The sequence below is a fragment of the Amphiura filiformis genome, chromosome 7 (assembly GCF_039555335.1).
Source record: "Amphiura filiformis chromosome 7, Afil_fr2py, whole genome shotgun sequence".
Classification (NCBI taxonomy): Eukaryota; Metazoa; Echinodermata; class Ophiuroidea; order Amphilepidida; family Amphiuridae; genus Amphiura; species Amphiura filiformis.
The window spans coordinates 24,520,679-24,536,007 of NC_092634.1; the positions used below are offsets into that span (position 1 = coordinate 24,520,679).

A 15,329-nucleotide genomic window follows, 5' to 3' on the forward strand; every position below is an offset into this window, starting at 1 on the left:
GAGCAAGGTTTTTAGGCTCAAGATTTCCTCAATCATAACCAGACATTAAATATCTTTATTCTACATACACTTCGAAAGATGACAATGGTAACATAGCATTTTTTCAAAAAGGCTCTACATGATGTGAAGTCTTCGAGCTTTTAAATTAGGTTTTTTAGGACGATGTGCGCGCGTAGCGTGCAAAAATTTGGTATTTCACACTAGTTTGGCACGTAATTTGGGTGGGACACGGTCTCGTTCCCCTTTTACTTTTCCTTTTCCTTCTCCCTCCCCCGCTTTTCTCTTTCATTTTTTGTCAGAATGACCATTGAGCACATTTGTCTTTCATATTTGTCAGGGGGCTCTGCCCTGCAAGGCATTGCTCTACTGCCTCAAGCCACCCTTTCCAACTTCTTCCCAAATTTGATGTCAGAAAGCACATCTGATCTTGGTTTGATAGACTTGATGACAAAATCTTGGGAGCATTGTGTTTTGTTCTACTCTTTTTTCCAGCATCTCGGAAATCTTTCTCAGCTATAGTTGCATTCGGTGAGATCTGTGTAGACTAGATTGAGTGAATCAGAGAGTTCTAAACACTGTTATGAAAATACTGTCCATCAAAGTCTCCTAAGTCCTGCAACTAGCAGTTCTGATAACATTTACTTGTCAATTCCTCTACCACAATCAATTTATATTGATTGTTTGCCTTTAATTTGTTTCCCTATAATTTCCTCAAATCTTCCTGGTCAATAGGAGCCAATCATTCATTTGCTAACGTTTGTATCTCCATTTCTGCCTTTATAAGTTTTTACACTCTTAATGTTCATTTGGGTCCGTTTCCTTACTTTTACAACGTGTTCAGTGCTTTATGTTTCTTCTTTTTAAATTAATTTCCTCATCAAGAATTTCCAGGTTGTTTTCTCCTCACTAGCACTTCTGATTTTTATGATTGATACACTGAATTTCCTTAATGATTACAATTTTTCCATAAATTCCTAATTGCCGCATTGTATAAATTTCCTCAAACAGGTGCCCTATTTCCACCTGCATTCATGCATCTTCTTTTTTTCATCTTGAATTAATACGTAGTCTCGTGATGAATTGTAAATTTCCTCAACCATTGCCAACCATTTCCATATACTAACACAACACCTTCCTCTTTTAACTTTAAGGCTCTTATTTTTTTGAACAATCATGTGAATTCCTCAAAATTGTGCACAACAGTGTCTTGAGATTTACTCTCTTCCATTCAGTAGCTTCACTGCCTCACTGCCATCAACTTGTTCTTTTGCTGGGATCTGTTTCCCTCTACGTTATCTTCTACCTCAACCCCCCTCCTTTTCTTCCTCTTTCCTCTCCCCTTTCCCTCTCCCTCCTTTTTCTTCTTCCTTCCTCTTTTTTCCTCTCTCTCTCTCTTTTTCTGCTCAAGGCATTATTTCCTCAATTTTGACTCTCATTTCCTAGGAGCGGTGCTCCCCGCTCCCGCACAATTTGCATCCCTGGTTATAATATTATTTTTTACTAGACTTAAAAAGCTACCTCCGCCATTTCCAGATACTGAATGTCAACATTTCACCGTACTTATCTGCTTTACAGTAGCGGTGTTGAATTTGAAAAGTCAGGTACACTCTTACATTTCGCAGAAAACCATTTTTAGAAATGCATCTGTAGTAGAGGTTTCACATTTTATCCCGCGTTCAAATTTGACACAGGTGACCCTACATACATCAGGTGATGATGTATACGTACCTCAACACCATTTTTCGTCATATTTGACTTGTAAACAAAGTCACTAACAACCCAGCAACCAAGATACGTAGACATCGGTACACTCATTGCAAACTTAGTCTTTTTCCAGTCATCAGGAAGATCTACTGTGGATTCCCCAGGCATGTTAGATATAGCATGGTATTTTGCCTCGTGGTCCATAGTCAAGGTAAAGTTTGCTTTCATTGCAGGCTCGTCAAAACATGGAAATGCACTTCTGGCATAAGTAAGGGAGAACAATGTCACTGCAAGGAACCTGATGGAAAAAAAAATCAAAAAAATCAATCAATCAATCTATCAATCAATCAATCAATCAATCAATCAATCAATCAATCAATCAATCAATCAATCAATCATTCAATCAATCAATATATCAATATATCAAATAAATGAGCAAGTTATCGATTAATCGAATAATACATAAATTAATCGATCAATTAAACAAGCAATTAATCAAACAAAATCTTTTTTATAAAGCAAATTAACCTTAAAGGAAGTCTCCAGGAATCACAACATTATGCCTTATGGTCATGTGTCATATGGTGGGGCACATTTGCGTTACAACAAGTACTGACTTTGATCATTTGCCCTCATTTTCACTAAAATTGATACATGTCTAAAACTAAACATCTCACACCAACAAAACTATACATTTTTGGAAAGCTTATGTTCCAAGGAATCCAACAATGCAAAATTGATGTTGGTATACAGGGTGTGTAAGAAAATATATAGGGTGATATCATGAAAAAAATTAATTTGACTAGAAAATTGATAATTTATTGCATTTGCTACTGATATGGAATACCTCTAATGTAATCTAATTTTGTGGCAGGTAAAACTATGAGCTTTAATAAAATGTATACTTTTGCTATGTTATGATTGACCAAAGTGGTGATACAGGGTGTGAAAATGTACGTAACTTTACACACCAAATGTTGATTACATTTTTGAAAATATTTTCTTTAGAGTGTATCCTGCATTTATTTTAACTGCATATTTGGATTCCTGGGGTAAAATGCTTTCCAAAAATGAATACTTTTCCTATCTTAGGGTGTATAATTCTCAATTTAAAGCCAAAACGCGTGTTGTGACTGAAAATATATAGGCATTTGTGTGTAGAGAATAGGGAAAATTGTGGGTCTTGTGACTTGCGGTTCTCAGTGAGCACTTGTAAACATGAAATAGATCAAATTAATAGTTGAATATGAATATTGAATGAACAAGCTTTGATTTGAGATATGATTTGCATGTATAGCACAGAATTTGGCAATGATAAAATCTAAAATTCAAAAAGACATCATGTTTCCACAACATTTCTCATAGAGATTACAATTACACATACTCCTCTACCGCTTATCCTCTACCGCTTATCCTCCAGGTTTATCCTCGTTAACATTTTAATATTTTTCACTAATTAAATAAATGATAATTTCAAATTGTGAAACATATTTGAAAAGTAGAATAATCAAGCTGTATAATGAGCTCAAACTTTATGCAATTGGACAAAGAATAGCTCTGTAACAATAAGTTAAATCTGAAAGAGGAGAGAAAAATGTAACGCCTCCCACTATTTTGGGGTCCCACCATATAACACATGACCATATATGATAGAAAATTAATTATCAAGCACGAATCACGTGGTTTTTATTTGAAACAAACTCATCATGACCATAAAAACGAATCAATACAGTCGTCTCTTAACTCGTGATATTCAAAATTCCCAGGCGCCGAAATTGTCCAGTGCAATGTCGTGCCAGTAATACAATGACGGCTGACAATAATTGAGCAACAGTAACCATGACGTCACTGCACTAGACAATTTCGGCGCGGGAATTTTGAATATCGGCTGTTTTGAGACATCCTTTAAATCAAAATAACGAACAAATTATGACTTACCGTTTCTCGTTGGATTTGGTATATGAACTTAAGTAGTATCCATTAAAACCTTCCTTTAGTGGTGCTCCGAAGCGTACTGTCAATTTATACATCTCGCCTTGTGTAAGTTCAGCAGATAACTCAATGACGATGTACTGATTCTCTTCATAAAACCATGGTTCAGCTAAATCTGGAACTTTAAGTCCATTGACGCTCCGTAATCTTACGCTACTCTTAACTATGTCATGTAATGTACTATGTAAAATTATATAATTGGTTGGTTTCTCACAAGTAAATGAAATATCTACAGACCCGTTGTACATTTTGTTAGATATGTCTGTTTTTAGATAGAGATCGTAGTGATGGGGTTTCAGTGATGTTGGAAGTCGTATATCCTCCCATATTTCTTTTGGTGTTTTGGGTGTGATCGTCTCCAATCCCGACCCTGGTGGATCATTTACAAGGTTTTCTGGTGTTCTGAAAAAGATAAGTTTTCTATATCAAAACAGATGAAGTTGGACAAATTACACAAATATTGACCAAATGTGAACAGAAAGTGGTCAACATTGAAGATTATTGTCAGCAAAAGACAAAATAAAAGAAATGAAATGTTTGACTTTTTTGCAAAAAAATTCTCTACTATTTCGAAAATATACTTTTTGAACTTCAGCGTTGTCATTATACTAGTAATAATACATTGATGCAATACAGCAACGATTCCATGTAAAATGGTTGTTTTAGGTACATGTATAACTATAGGTAATGCGTCAAACTACATCAGAAGAAAATAGTAATTTTCGGTTGAACCATTTTTTTAGGGACATGCTGTATGCTATTTTGTACTTACCCGCATTCATCACGTTTAGGTAAGGTACCGCAAAGTAACCCCACTATTATTACGGCGGCGATGACAGCAAACACACAAAATACAGCGGTGCGTTTGCTGATGTAATATCCTTTCTTACCCATATTTAGCGATGTGAACCCATATTTAACGATGTGAATCTAGTGAAAAATGTAAACGAGCATTGATCGTTGACTATTAATCGAAATATTAAGCAGGTAACACTAGATCTGTTTTGTTTACAAATATACATATAGTACATTTAGAACTCTTTTACATAAAAAATTTGAACCGATAACACTAATAATAAATTGACAATCCTTAAAAGTCCCCTTCATGACAGCTTCTTGTTTTTAATCAAAACGGTATTTTCTATGGTTCAAGAAACGTTATTTTATGCAAGGGAGAGTATTTGAATTTCTTTGAGCCTCTTCGATAAGAACAATGTGGTGTGAATAAAAAACAACTGTGAATTGGTGCCTTAGTCTCGAAAAGTTTAGGGACCGTTCACAAACACTTGTTAGTGATGCAAAAAAAAGGGGGGGGGGCTGAATTTGTGTGACCCTCCTAGGGGGGGGGGGGGCTGAAACATGACCACAATTTTTCCTGGGAAAAGTGAGTTTATATGCTTTTCTATGGGGTTGACCCATAATTTTCATGTCCAATGTCAATGTAACTAAAAGGCACCCCTTGAATGTGTGACAAAAATCGCTTGCCCACCCTTTCGGCTCGCCAAAAATTTATTGTCCCCACAATTTTACCCTCCCCAGGCTCATAATTAATGCACAGCCCCTTGTATGATAAGACAATGTAAGGTTTTAAATTCGGGTTCCCCAAAATCTTCGTGTGTATTAAAAGGGGAGGGGAGGGCTAAGATTTTGTGGCACGTCAAAAAGGAGAGGGTTTTTTTTTTCAAAGTTTCCCAAAGTTTTTTGGCAGACCACTTTGAGAGTTCACCAACCCGGGGTACACATAATTATTGCACAGCCCCTAATGTTCACAAAAAGGCTGGTTCAAAGTGAATATTCGAAGACGAATATTCGGCTTCGAATACGTTTTGGGCGTCAAAATATATGCGGCTTCGAATATAAAACTATGAACCGGAGAAAGATATATTTCTACAGTTCATAGCGTTGCCCGACTGTTAACAAGTATTGCCCGTTGACCAAGGTAAGCAAAATTTAGAGAATTTCTTTAACGAAGTTAATAAAATCATAATAGGTAAACTCCATTGAACTATTTTCATGATTTAATGTCTGTATAAACATGATAAATGGGTTTAAATAGGAGCAGTGGCGTAACCAGTGGGGGCCGGGGTGCAAGCTGCCCCCCGGACACACAAAAACCTGGAAGAAGAGTCAAAAATTGGGAAGGGGAAAGAGGGAAGAAAAAGAGGGAAAGAAAGGGGAAAGAAGAGAAAAAAGGGGAAAGAAAAAAAAAAAGGGAAAGAAAGAGGGAAGAGAAAGGGGAAAGAAGAAAAGAAAAAAGAGGGAAGAAAAGGGGGAAGAGAGAAGAGAAAAGGGGAAGGGACTCAAGGGAGAAGAGAAAAGGGAAAGAAAAAGAGAAGAAGATCTATAGGCCTACTACTTTCATTGTGAAATTTGTACTCTGAAACACTGATATTTTCTAATATGCCAAAAACCAGGAGCTTCATGGCGCTCAGCCCCTTGACCCCCGCCTGGGCTTTGCCCCTGGACCCCACCGACTCCCCCCGTTTAACGCTTCGTGGCAAGCGAGCGTTCTCTCGAATATAAATACTAAAACTTTTGATCAGAAATTGGGAAATTTTTCAATCTTGCCCCCCACCCCGGAAGGTCAGGTCTGGTTACGCCCCTGACCTGAATAGGAGTCAAAAAGATTTGCTTTTCAGGGCATTTACGACCTGCCTGTAACAGGCGCGGAGGTTGACCCATACCTTCTTGTAGGTTTCAACTGCAAAGCAAATCAAGAAATGAATGAGTAATAGATAAATAAATAAATAAAATAAATAAATAAATAAATAAAAAATAAATAAATAAGTCAATAAATAAGTCAATAAATAAATAAATAATTAAATAAATAAATAAATAAATAAATAAATAAATAAATAAATAAATAAATAAATAAATAAATAAATAAATAATTAAATAAATAAATAAATAAATAAAGAAATATATAAATAAATAAATATATAAATAAATAAATAAATAAATAAATAAATAAATATATAAATAAATATATAAATATCATAAGATATGATTGAAGCGACGACAAACATGACAGCCCTCACAAGTGTTATATATGAGACCACCCACGGTGACCCACCAAATATATATCTGTCGAGTTCAACAAAATTCAACTCCCACAAATATATTTCTGGTGAATACTTTTTTCTTTTGCTGATATCCACTTGAGATCGGTATCATCAAAGTAGTATTGCTCTCATTTCATGATTCATTGAGCAATCAATTTTGGCATTTGACCGAAATACGCGTCAAAAGATAAAAAGTCTCGTTCGAACTTGTGTAGGCCTACATTGCTAGGGCCTAAGTGTATTTTAATGCCTGATTCACAAATTATAGAAATAAACAAGAATTTATTTTAAAAGAACACGCAATGATAGGGTACCAACGCTCGTGGTTTTGGTTGTTCTGCATAGTTTATGAAGAGATTCATTGCAAAGCGCTATATATCCATTCCTACCACAGTTTTAATTCTGTGATTCCTACATATATATTACTTATTTTGCCCTCTTAATTATCTAATAACGGCGTGTCCGTCCGTCCGTCCGTCCTCTGTCCGCGCGCTATCGCGTGCGCGTCCGCGCGTTTCGCGTTCACGCGGTGCACTATCGCGTGCTCGCGGTGCGCTATCGCGGAGTATCAACGGGAGTGTGCGCGGAGTACAGTGCGCGCATCGGAAAAGCATTACAGTGTGACTAACAGGTGCATCTCATCGGACCAATATTTATAGGCCTTATTTTCAACACATATTTCAATATCGAACACGTGCACACACCAAACACGTGCATATAGGCCTATTTCAGCAGAACATGACTATTTCCGGAATCCTCCAGAATGGTTAACATAAAAATTATCCGTTGTGGTAAGGCCTATAACCGTTTTTGCGTTCACGTTTCTCGCGATTGATTTCATTACTTTAGTAACGGCCTATATCCACGTCCAGATACTAATTTCGGTTTCTCTAAATGTGGTAACAGGGCAGGGCTTGGAAGAGGCGAATGATGGGTTTCCAGATTATGGGTAGGCCTACTGAACTACCGTACTAAAACAAACAGAGTTGATTAAGTTGAGTCAAGTTGGGTCTTGATCATTGAGAGACGCATTTCATAGTAGTTTAAAAAGTCAGGGCAGGTATATGGGTATACGGGTTTGGGTAATTAGAAATAGGCCTATCACGAGAAGCGCCCGACCCGAGAACCGCGAAATCTAGTTAATTATAATTATGAATTTGACTGATAACAACGCATTACATCTTTATTCGGCCCAAAATAACAAAAATGATTGAACTTCCATGGCAAACGCATTTTTATATCAATAACCAATGATTTACCACCCCGGACCCTCACACGTCCTCTGCCAGGGGCAGATGCATATGAGGACCTAGAACTGGGGCCAAACATTATTTATGTTAAACCGGGGTGGAGGCATAAATCTGAATTTGGAGTTTTTTGTGCTTCAGTCGATTTAAATAGAGCTACGTTAATATGGAAACATTCACTTGTACATTTAGGTTAAATACAGAAACTATTTGAGGTATTTTGGGCTGGTCTTTAGACTTATTAATCAAAAAGAGTGGCGAATTATAGCTTAAATAAAAGTGGAAAGCCTATACATAAATTTGAGTCACCAAAAAGTAGCATTTTATAATTATTGAGAAAATAGGTCCGCGAATTAAAAATGGCAGAATCGGGTTTGCAGTCTTGAGACTGAGAGCATGTCAAAAACAGTGAGGGCGCTGTTCGCGGCCTCGTAGCGGGAAAACGAGGTGGAAGGACCCCTATACATTGAAACATATGTTAAACTTTCATCGATTTACAATCGACTGGTCATCATAAAAAAAAAATTACGAGCCCAAACGGCCTCAAAATGAGCAAAGAAAACCGGTGTTTTTACACGTATTTCAATGGGAAGATTATTTAGTGGTGTGCGCCCAAAGCATTTTCTTTCAGTTCGTTATCAGCCATGTTGGAACTATCCAGGCGTATTTGACAACTGGGCAGGTTAAGGGATGGGGTATGAACGTTTGGACAGTAGATCTATTTAATGTGGGACATTGGAGCACATCAGACATATCGAATAGGATTCAGAATACGAAGAATGTCCTTCTGATATCAAATAATTTTGATTTTTTGAAATTCGCAATGAAATACACATTTTATGGCAAATGATTAAAATTGATATTTTTGATATTTAACAGTAACAATAAATCTGATGATTTATACTTATAGTGTATGTAGGTGGGATGAAAAGCCGACAATCAATTGACAATTTTGACCTTTCGTATTGAAGATATGGATTTTTCCCCAAACACCAAAAAAATTAGGTCTTTTGGGAAAAAATCCATATCTTCAATATGAAAGGGCAAAATTTTCAATTGATCGCCGGCTTTTCCTCCCAACTACATACATTTTAAGAAAATATCATTAGATTTATAATATTTACTTCGAGGACTGTTATATATCAATATGTGAAAATATCACATTCTAATAATTTGTCATAAAATTTGTATTATATCGTGAATTTCAAAAATGAAAATTATTTGATATCAGAAAGACATTCTTCGTATTCATAATGTAATTCGATATGTCTGATGTGCTCTCATGTCCCACAAAAATACTGTCGAAACGCTCATTCCAGATCCTTTAATTTTCATTGGGGATTTTTGAAATCATCGTTCGTCGAACGATATTCAGGTGACCTCGAGCCTTTCATATAAATCAATAGTATCTCGCTATCAGTTGCGCGATATTTAATCCGGTTCAACTCATATTTTATTCGTTGCCGTATATATTTTGACGTCACAAAAAGTATTCGAAGCCGAATATTCGTCTTCGAATATGCACTATGAACCGACCCTTATTTGCAGTGAAAGATATTTAACCAGGTGACCTCTCACAGCTAGTGATGACCCTAACAAATCTGAAACACGTGGAAAACAACTCTTAAAATGCGTGCAATCTTTGACTTCAAGTGCTAATGTACTACATGTATCCTCTTTCATTTTAAAGGAACAACAAGTCTTTTATGTTATTATGTTAAAAGCTAACAGGTTAGGCATATAAATAGCAACGAAAAGACAAAAACAAAGATAGAACGAAAAAATAAGTAAAAACAAAATGAAAGAAACAAGAAGAAGAAGAACAACAACAAAATTGAAAAAACTAGTGGCAAATGATGGTCATAGACCACAAACCTAGGTGGGGCGTGTTGGTGTTGTGGAGGTATCTGACCCCTGCAAAATGTTCCAAAAATGTTCCCCTGGTCATGACGTTTGTTGTCACCGAGTTTGAGTCCCTTTCTCCTTACGAATGTCCAGAAAAAGTAATTTTAAAATTTGACCCCAGATGACCTTTAACCTGACCCCTGCAAAATGTTCAAAAAGATTTCCGTGGTCATCAAGTTTGTTGTCACCGAGTTTGAGTCCCATACCCCTTACAGATGTCCAGAAAAGACGTTTTAAGATTTGACCTCTATATGATCTTTGGCCTGACCCCTGCAAAATGTTCCCCTGGTCATGAGATTTGTTGTCACTGAATTTGAGCCCCATACCCCTTACAGGTATCCAGAAAGTGAATTCTAAGATTTAACCCTAGATAACCTTTGACCGACCCCTGCAAAGTGTTCCAAAATGTTCCCCTGGTCATTAAGTTTGTTGTCACCAAGTTTGAGCCCCGTACTCCTTACAGATGTACAGGAAATGCATTTCTAAAATTTCACCTCTGCATGACCTTTGACCTGACCCCTGCAAAACGTTCCCCTGGTCATGAGATTTGTCGTCAACGAGTTTGAGCCCCATACCCCTTACAGATATCCAGATAATACAATTGTAAGATTTTACCCCCTTGATGACCTTTGACCCCAATTCTGTATGCAAGTTATAGGCGTGTGGTATAGCCGATGCATATATGCAAATGACATCATTGTACAATATATGATATGTGACAGAAGAAGCATTTTGAAGGTATTTGGTTAAATACCGGAAATGCCCTCTTAATGACCTTTGACCTCAATTCTGTTTAGACCCTATGGCCACTGGATATAGCCGATACATATGTGCAAGCACAGACCATAGAACTTTCTAGGGCCTGTGGTGCAAGTGACATGATTGTAGGGTGTAACATGTAGGAGGAGAAGCAATTTGAAGTGATTGTCAGAAAGAAGAAGAAGAAAGAAGAAAGATCGGATAGCAAAACAGTACCTAGCTCGGGGGGGTTGTAGCCTAAACCCACCAGCTAGGTAAGAAAGATCGGATAGCAAAACAGTACCTAGCTGGGGGGGTGGAAATCCCCAGCTAGGTAATCAACATGATCAATGCTCATCATCTGCACATTATAATATCCACAACAACAGTGAACTTCTGAATGGTGAAATCGGAGTAAGTGGCTGACATCACCTGCTTGGAGATCAGTGAAATTAGAGTTGTGAGTGGGTTGCAGCAAGGGGTGGTTTTATTACTCAATTGGGATGCACAGCTGCATGTCTGATTCTACTTTTGATCTCTGTTCTGACCTTGCTCACTATATAGTATACTTCCATGATTATATGTGCAAGTGACATAGCATTTTGAATTTGTTACCGAGTATGAGTTTTTTTGTACCCAAATTTGTCAAAGGTTATTCAATGAATATACAAATATATTGGGGTTCAAGAACTGTGCCCTGATAGATGAGTCTCTGTTGCCAGCGGAAGAAAACGACTGAATTCCAATACCTAGGTGGGTGTAAACCCACCTAGGTAAAAAGAAGAAAGAAACAATACATACCTTAAAAGTGACGACAAACGACTTTGAATTCCAGTCTGCTTGTTCAAATAGTTCATATTAGATCGTAATATTGCACATCATATAATTATCAAACTATCAAACACCAGGTAGGGACTGTGCATAATTATGAGCTGGGGGTAAAATTTCAAACGGTGTGCCAAAATGTGTTTGCCCTCCTCTTGGCCTGCCAAAAATCCCTTGCCCCGTCTCGTCACCCTGCCAAAAGATCTACCCCCTGCACATGCCAAAATTTTGGGATTTTAATTTACACAGCTTTAAGTACTATTTTCTAAGCCTTTTAGAGAGTTTTATTTAAAAGACACCCCATGAATGTGTCCCGGAATGTGTCCCAAAATTCGCACATGTGTACCAAAAAAGGAGCACAGAGGCTTTGCCGGATCGGAGCCTCTGGTATTATATTCAAGAACTAAGAAATTTGATCTGGCTGAAGTTACCCTACTACTTCATGCATGCACAGACGAAGTGCAATAATCTGTACTATATAGATCCGCGTGGAAGAATTATATTTACAAAATACGTACCGTTAATTTGAAGAATCTGCAAGAAGGCACAGTCCTGAGATATAAATCAGCAAAATCTTCGCCACTCTTTATTTTTGTTAAAGGTGTTTCGGAATTACTCGTTGTCGATTGAGATGCACGGATAAGTTAACAGGGGATGATGGCGCTGCATGTATTAGTGTTTCTAGACGCTAACACCCCGCCGCCAACGGCCAATACGCGCTCGCTAGCAAGGACGGGGAATCCTGGTGATATTTTGTCACGATGATTTTGTCACCTAAACAAGATGGCCGGTTATACATGAAGATAGATTATTAAAGTATGATTTTCTGCGTTGATTCTTGTATTAGACTCTTAATTATTATGACTTTGAGGGCCAATTTTTGGAAAAAATTAAGAAGTGATGACGTCACAGCATTGTTTTAAGTATTGCTTTTTGCACCGGGGGAACCATGCAGAATCGCAGATATATTTGAGCTACGCATCCCATGTAATAAACACGTGGAAAAAGGGTCGGATTTTCGCCATCCAACGTCGTTTTAAGGGGTAAATGTTGCACCGTTTTGACATTAATGGTCTGTTTTGGGAACTCAACGCTCATCGCCATTTAGGCCTAGGGTCATAAATGGACATTCATTTAACATTCCCAAATTTTTATGGATTCCGACCCAGAGCGCGTTGCAATGCCCGCCTCGAATATGATTGTTTATATTATACACCACAAGACCTGTTAATTACTTTGTATATCGTCCGTCTGCGACATCACTTATATAAAAGACAACTAGCGAGTGCAAAGTTGCTACTACGCATCGATCTGCGTATCCCTAGGACATTGAGTAGCCTCCGGCGATGATCGTGTACAAATGCGTTGCAAACCCCGATTGAAGCCGTCAAATATTAGCGGAGATACAACGCCGTATAAGGTAAGGAATATTTTGGAAGTAAATCACTACTTTTGATCAAAGAATTGAGGCATTGGGGGCCATAACCATTACAACCCATGTAAAAAACGTGATTTTCAGCATCTGTTTTATACCAGTACCAACATGAACTTCCGTGCCTACGGTTTGACGCCAATACATTTTTGTTGTTCAAGTAAAGCGATAAAAACCAATACATTCCGGGGGGTTGGCGGTGGTGCAATATTTTCCTTACACCATGCTTGTATGAACTTCACTTCAAACCTAATACCCTTGAACATAGGCGCCATGGCTACAGAGCTATGCACTCTGTAGCCAGGCGCACCTATAGCAATACAGCCCCAAAAACCATTGCACATCTGGGTAATCACCGCATAGTCATGAAGGAGTTTTTCAAGTTCTTAAACTTGAAGTAAACTTAATATAGCTATGGTATTGACTTATAAGGTGACGCGTATACAGCCTTTAAATAAAAGTTCCCCAAGAACATCAAATCGAAATACTTGCAGCTTGAAATGTGTACCACCGATAAAAAGTCAGGTTTGCTCAAAAATAACGTAAATAGCGTGAGCGTACACAAAAGAAACTTCGCGCGTGAGATGAGCGATATCGCCAGATCAGAACGCATGTATCGGCGTCAGCTGAATTCAAGTACGCTTAAGGAGTACAGACATGGAATATTCCAATCTATGTGTTATTAATCTATGGTACGCATGCTCCCCAAAATTGCTAAAATCTCACCATATCGCGAAGTGTTTCCCTTAAATGGTGAAGTGTTTCCCTGTAATTTACTTTAAATATATTTTTCAACTGATTTCTTCCCAATGAGTCCTTTCTTGAAGTTATACCACTTTGGAAAAAGCATAAAAACACATTTAAATTTAAATATATTTTTAAATATAATGGATGATATCAATCAGTAGACCATAATTATGGGGACATTATGAGTCATCTTTTTTATCTACTTGGCAACAGCTACATGAGTTCATAGTTGAAATTTATTTCACCTTTTTCTCGCGCGTCCTTGCCAGCATAATCATAAGAAGTAATACGGTATTGTAAGGCAAATAATCTTCCTCATTTTCATCTGGTCAAGGTTTCACATGTCGTGCGTGTCTAAGTGGCTGTGCAATAATTATGAGTCCGGGGTGGGTGGGGGATTTCAAAAATTGCTTGCCCCTCTTGGACTGGCAAAAACTGCTTATCCCCCTCTTGGCTTAGCCCACCTCTTCGCAAATGCAACATTTTTGGGTTCCCAATTTCCAAATCTGAAGTGATCTAGATTGTATAATGCGAGCCTAGCTGGCAGGAAATTTTGCATATTTGAACGTTTCTTCACTGTTTTCCAAGCATTTTTATAGCATGTTATTAACACAAAGATGTTTTAACACGTTTATACAAAACGTTGAATTAACGTCTAAATATCGGGTTATATAAATAATCATGGATACTTTATAAACGTTATTGCAAAATATTTTGGGCAAACATTTTGGGCCGTTCAAAATAATGTACCTGCCTGTCATCTATCACACGGTGGAGGACAGTAAAAATAAAATTCCTATCTCTAATTCAATTGCAGTGGAGACCTTCGAATTTGATAGCCATCCGTTTGTTCGACATGCTAAACCCTAAACTCTAACCCTATTGCCACAACCATAACTACATTGAAAGTCAGAAGTAATACGGGATTTGTTGTTAGATCAAGAGGTGATTATTATATCGAACATGCTGCGGAATGCGTAGACTATTTCTCATTATAAATGAACCACACCCTTTATTTAGCTTGCTGCACCTACCAACCAATTACACGATTATTAATATAGTCTTTATCACGTGATCATCATTCTGCACACCTGATATATATATTCGTGTTCAGGAGACGAAACTGTTTCGTTGGCAAATCTTTTGATAAAAGTAATAAAAGCGCATTACAGCAGAATTCAGTCGATTACAGTTTTCTGTTGCAATTTTGATAGTGACTTGTAGTTGTGCGGCATTTCTGATTGAAAACCGTGAAAACCATGGATAACGCATCAAATTCATCTCCATCTATGAGTTCAGAGACGGGAATCAACGGCATTTGTACACTACACAATACGCTGCCCATCGTCGACGATGAAGCCGCACAAAACTGGCTTCATACTCCTATTGGAGAAATTATCATCACGATAATAGTGCCTATTGTTGTTTTACTTGGTCTTGTTGGCAACGGAGCATTTCTCTTTATGGTTACCAGACTCACTCGCATGAGAACATCTGTTAACTTTCTCCTAGTAAATTTAGCCATAGCTGATATCATATTCCTGTCAACGCAAGCCATGTACTATATGTACGTATTCTTTTTAACACCTGTGAGCTACCTGCACCCATTTGATAGTTCAATATCGTGCATTATAATCTTTCTGATTTGGTATTTTACTCATTATTCTTCAGTGACAA

At 37.5% G+C, this 15,329-nt stretch overlaps 1 protein-coding gene across 1 annotated transcript in view; it reads right to left on the reverse strand.

The window, feature by feature from the left end:
• The window catches only part of LOC140157731 (uncharacterized), an 86,409-nt gene that overhangs the window by 14,564 nt on the left and 56,516 nt on the right, over positions 1-15,329 (reverse strand). Inside the window, 4 exon segments of the mRNA XM_072180977.1 lie at positions 1,729-2,002; positions 3,643-4,098; positions 4,469-4,626; positions 11,992-12,117. Of these exon segments, the coding sequence (XP_072037078.1) occupies positions 1,729-2,002; positions 3,643-4,098; positions 4,469-4,626; positions 11,992-12,117 (1,014 nt within the window).